The 4,812-nt window shown below is 34.8% G+C and overlaps 1 protein-coding gene across 1 annotated transcript in view; it reads right to left on the minus strand.

The window, feature by feature from the left end:
- Positions 1-382: 382 nt before the first annotated feature.
- MUT (methylmalonyl CoA mutase) overlaps positions 383-4,812 on the minus strand; it is a 48,895-nt gene continuing 44,465 nt past the window's right edge. The window contains exon 13 of the mRNA XM_011998338.1: positions 383-1,476. Within this exon, the coding sequence (XP_011853728.1) occupies positions 1,348-1,476 (129 nt within the window). The 3' untranslated portion in view covers positions 383-1,347. The remainder of the gene's footprint in view (positions 1,477-4,812) is intronic.

Below are 4,812 nucleotides of genomic sequence, written 5' to 3' on the forward strand. Positions count from 1 at the left end.
TCAAAGATGAGTTTATTTCACGTCACCCAGCAGACAACTGAACACATCACAGAAATCAAATACTTATTAAATTAGTATGCATTGCTTTACAAGGAAAAGTCAATACAATGGCATAGTGAATATATCATTGGACTTGAAGTCAGAGTGTTCACCTGTAAAATGGGAACAATAATCATGACAATACCATTCAGATGATCTTATTCTAAAAATTAAATACATTGTATTACAATGAGTTTGTAACTTCTACAGTAATATATCTATACTTTCCAAAAGATTGCTCTCTGATCTAACACAACAGAAATTTATTACAAAAGATAATTATTTATTTTATATTCATCTAATGGATCATGTTAACAATAAAGGACAACTTTCCTTTTTTATTTTAAAAATTTTTATTTTTATTTTACATTCTGGGGAACATGTGCAGGATGCACAGATTTGTTACACAGGTAAATGACAACTTTCCTTCTTTAGTGAGCAAATCTTTCAATAAGCAAAGTACAGGTGTTCTCTGTGATATTTTTATTTTTGCAATTTATGTTTAATGAGCAAATCTATGCAAGGTAGCATCTTTCTAGATCTGGAAAGTTGAATTCTTTCTGTATCAGACCTACACTCACAGTTGACATCACCACTCCAGACAAAGCCATAACTACAACCTAGGCACTTTCATTTAAAGGAATGTTCATAAACATCTACTCTCCTGGGTCTTGAGCAAAGCCCAGAAATAACAAGGTCAAATGGTCATGCTCAGGAAGAAAGTAAAATCAGACTTGAAGAAATATGATGTCAAATTCCCCATATTCCAACCTGCTGTGCTTGATTTCAATACTTCTTTTATCAAGGTGATTCTGGTAGAATTTGGCTGAGGACTCCACCCAAAATCTCTTTCTCCATGTAAATACACTCCACTAGTTTTTCAAGATAGGTGTTTATTAATATATGGATTTTATTTTCTGGTGCTCAAGACATGTAATGCTAAACTGACAAATGGGACTAGTTTTTTAGGCATAGTTTAATTCTCAATATAAAAAGTAAACAGATTTATAAGAAACATTCTAATAAATACATCACCATGATTTTTAAAAATAATACCTTTGTCTAGAGTTCTTGATAAAGTATTGTTATAGAGAGGTTTTAGAGATTTTATTTTTTAATTTTTGAAGTGAAACTGTATGTACATACGTATAGCATGACGCCAGGCTTATAAGTAAGGTATTTTAAAGTAAAGCTTTCAAGGAAAGTACAAATCAGGTATTAAAATTAAATTGAAGACATATCTTTACTCTCTTCTTTGATCATAACTAAAATAATATTTTAGAAAAAAGCTAAAACAAAAAGAGGAAATTATACAGATTGCTGCTTCTTTTCCAAACACTTCTCAATATCATCAAGCACTTGAACGGCAGCCTTTGGAATTCGAGTCCCAGGACCAAATACATTGGAAACACCAACTTCAAACAGAAATTCATAATCCTGTCGAAAGAATTTGTTTAATTAATAAGAGACACTATTTCCATTTTCAAGGAAATAAAACGCTATCCTTTCTTCTTTGTCCCTCAAATACCCAAAACCTTCTCAACTGGTATACTATTGGCATGTGGGTCTAAAAAATTCTTCCTTGATTGGGAGTGCTACTAATAGCCCTCAGCACCAGTCTCCCAGTCTACATTATTTAAAAAACAAAACACTCCACCCATTTTCTAAATACCTCTATGTGTTGTTTGTGGTGGGAAGCTGGATATCCTGAGAACTTCTGAGCCTTAAGTTATAATTTTCTCTCACCTAAATTTTCACTACTTGTCATTATTTGTGTTAAATTTAGTATCATACGATAAGTTTGAGCCTAAAAAACTATTTTCTCCTAGGTATTCTGTCTGCAGTTAGTGAATGGTGGCACTTTGAATTTGGACACCTGATAGATTTCCTACAAATGAAAATAAGCCCTTTTTTTTTCATTCTCTGCTGCTGTTGTTTTTTATTTAATTTAATTAATTATTTATTTTTTTATTTTTTGAGACGGAGTCTCGCTCTGTCGCCCAGGCTGGAGTGCAGTGGCACGATCTCGGCTCACTGCAAGCTCTGCCTCCCAGGTTCACGCCATTCTCCTGCCTCAGCCTCCCGAGCAGTTGGGACTACAGGCACCCGCCACCACACCCGGCTAATTTTTTGTATTTTTAGTAGAGACGGGGTTTCACCACGTTAGCCAGGATGGTCTCGATCACCTGACCTCATGATCCGCCCGCCTCGGCCTCCCAAAGTGCTGGGATTACAGGAGTGAGCCACTGCGCCCACCATTTTTAGTATATTGTAACAGTCAAAGTATGAGTGAAAAGATAGCAAGGGCACAAATAACCCTGCAGGATTTAGGCTGTTTTAACATCTGAACATTTGTAGCTACAATATCGATTGCGGTTAGGATGTGCCAAAAGAACCTGATCCTTATCCAGTAGAGTGATCATATATGACAGGACAGTCTGATGAGTGATCATATATGACAGGACAGTTTATTGTTGCACCACCCTTTTTAAGAGCACCCATTTCTACTCTCAAGTGATCATATTTGGATGATAAATTATATGGTCATGCTAATTACTCCCCAACTACTACTTTTCTGTCTCTATTATATAACTGTATTCTTATAATACTGTAATGTTGCAATAGAACTTAACATATCTCATTGAACTTGTCTCCTTCTAGTCTGTGAAATTCTGAGAGCAGAGATCATGTCCAATCTCTTTCCCCAGTACGTGACACATAAAAGTGCTCAAAACATGTCATTGTTCTTGAGCAGATGCTACAGAGTTTAAGAGCTCATAAGGGAACTGAATGAAATGTGTAATAATAATCATCACTAAATTGGAGATGGTCAGATTAATAGGTCATATACTTCTCTCCTTCCTAAAAATCCCATGTACATTTGTCCTGACATCTGAGTTATGGATTTAGAATGGAGGGTTCAACTGGAAGAGAACTGCAAGATGTTGCAACTGCAAAAAGGGTATATGACTTACCTAACTCTTTCTTACATATGCCTTGTAAAATATACCTTTATGAGAGGGTAAAATGTTCACAGTAAGTGAATCTGGGTAAAGGGTATACAGACATTTTTTGTACTATTTTTATTTTTGCAACTTATCTGTTAGTTTGAAATTATTTCCAAATAAAAATATATGTTTGAATGTCCTTCACTTAGCTGGGCCAGGGATAGCACAGTACCTGCTTCAGGATGGAAGCAGGCATCGTGAGTCTGCTCAAGCTGCTGAAAAAAACTTGGAGGCGACTGCTGCTAAGAGAGTTAGAAAATCCTGATTGTAGTAACACACTGGTGAGGACAGACCACGTTTATTCATTTAATCAGACTGCAGAAACAGTAAGCTCCACGTGGCAGAGGCTGTATCTGTTTGATTAGCCACTAGATATTAGTGCCTTCTAATTTAAAACTAAGTGACCTTTAATTGAATAATAGCAACATTTTACATATTCACTGCAACCAAATAGTGAGAAAATAAGGGTGTTAACTGCTATAATTATATAATATGGGATACCCATATTCACACAAAAGTATAATACAGAAAATGGTCCTTATCCTCAGTTGTTAAATTCATGGGAAAAATCACATGGAAAACACCTAAAGATGTTCTAAGTAATTTAAATATCCAGAGAATTAATACAACTTATTTGAAATACAATTCTTGAAAATGTCAGCTCACTTATACAACAGGCCTACATTTTTTTTCTCAACATGAATTCCAATTCAAATGTTTTCTACTGGCTAATTATTTTGGTCCTTACATTTTAATATCATGCCTCGGTATCACAGACTCTAAAACTGCAACACTGATAGAAGTGTTCTGCGGATAGACTGCAGTAAAAAATAACTACCCTTTATTTTCTCAAATAATGACTTATTTTATGAATGTAATAGGCAAGTATATTAACAAAAAGAATTTTGTGTTGATTATATCACATTAAATAATGTGCTATTGGAAAGAAAATAAATATGTAGTTTGTTCACAAATATGTAGTTATTCATATGAATTTTCTCCTTTTACGAGTAGTATATTAATGCACTATTTTATATTCTGAGTTTTAATAGAGGAAAAAAAACCTGTAGAGCTGGAAACAAGGTCACACTTCACTGATGGATTCCTGCTATAACAATGGGGCCTTTGTAGCATCTGTGAATCATTTACTTACAGTGACCTCATATACAGTTCTTCTAACTTGACATTTTTTCCATTCTCAGTAAAAAAGAAAATCTTGATATAATTGAGAACTGGATTGGAAATAGAACCTATTAACTGGCCAGGAATGTCATATGTGGAAGGTGTCTCCCTACCTCACTAATAAATTAACTGATATCATTGTAGGTAACATCTATTTCTCCTTTCCTAAGAGGACTCACAGTTTTGTTCATGTAGTCACCTCCTCCCCATTCAGCCTACAATTTTCAAGACAAGCTGATTCTATTTATGTCTGCAATAGGATATTTTTGGCTCCTGAAATACCATACCCTAATCAAATTAGCTTAAATAATAAAGGGTTTTATAGGACCATGTAAATGATATAGCTCTGAGGTAAGATAACATTTAGGGATGGGACCATCCTGGAGGAAAAGGACAAGGTAGCTCCTTCTAAATGGAAGCAAGCAAACTAAAGGACTCATCCCACCCCTCAGGACAAGGAATACTCACTATATGTCTGGCTAGGGTTTGATATATTCACTGTGTATTTACTACCACTGTTCTCTACTCCACTTAAGAGTTTTATTACTTTTATCCTTTTCTTTCTCCATAACTGTTTATTGAG

Source organism: Mandrillus leucophaeus, unplaced genomic scaffold, assembly GCF_000951045.1.
Source record: "Mandrillus leucophaeus isolate KB7577 unplaced genomic scaffold, Mleu.le_1.0 Scaffold1157, whole genome shotgun sequence".
Lineage (NCBI taxonomy): Eukaryota > Metazoa > Chordata > Mammalia > Primates > Cercopithecidae > Mandrillus > Mandrillus leucophaeus.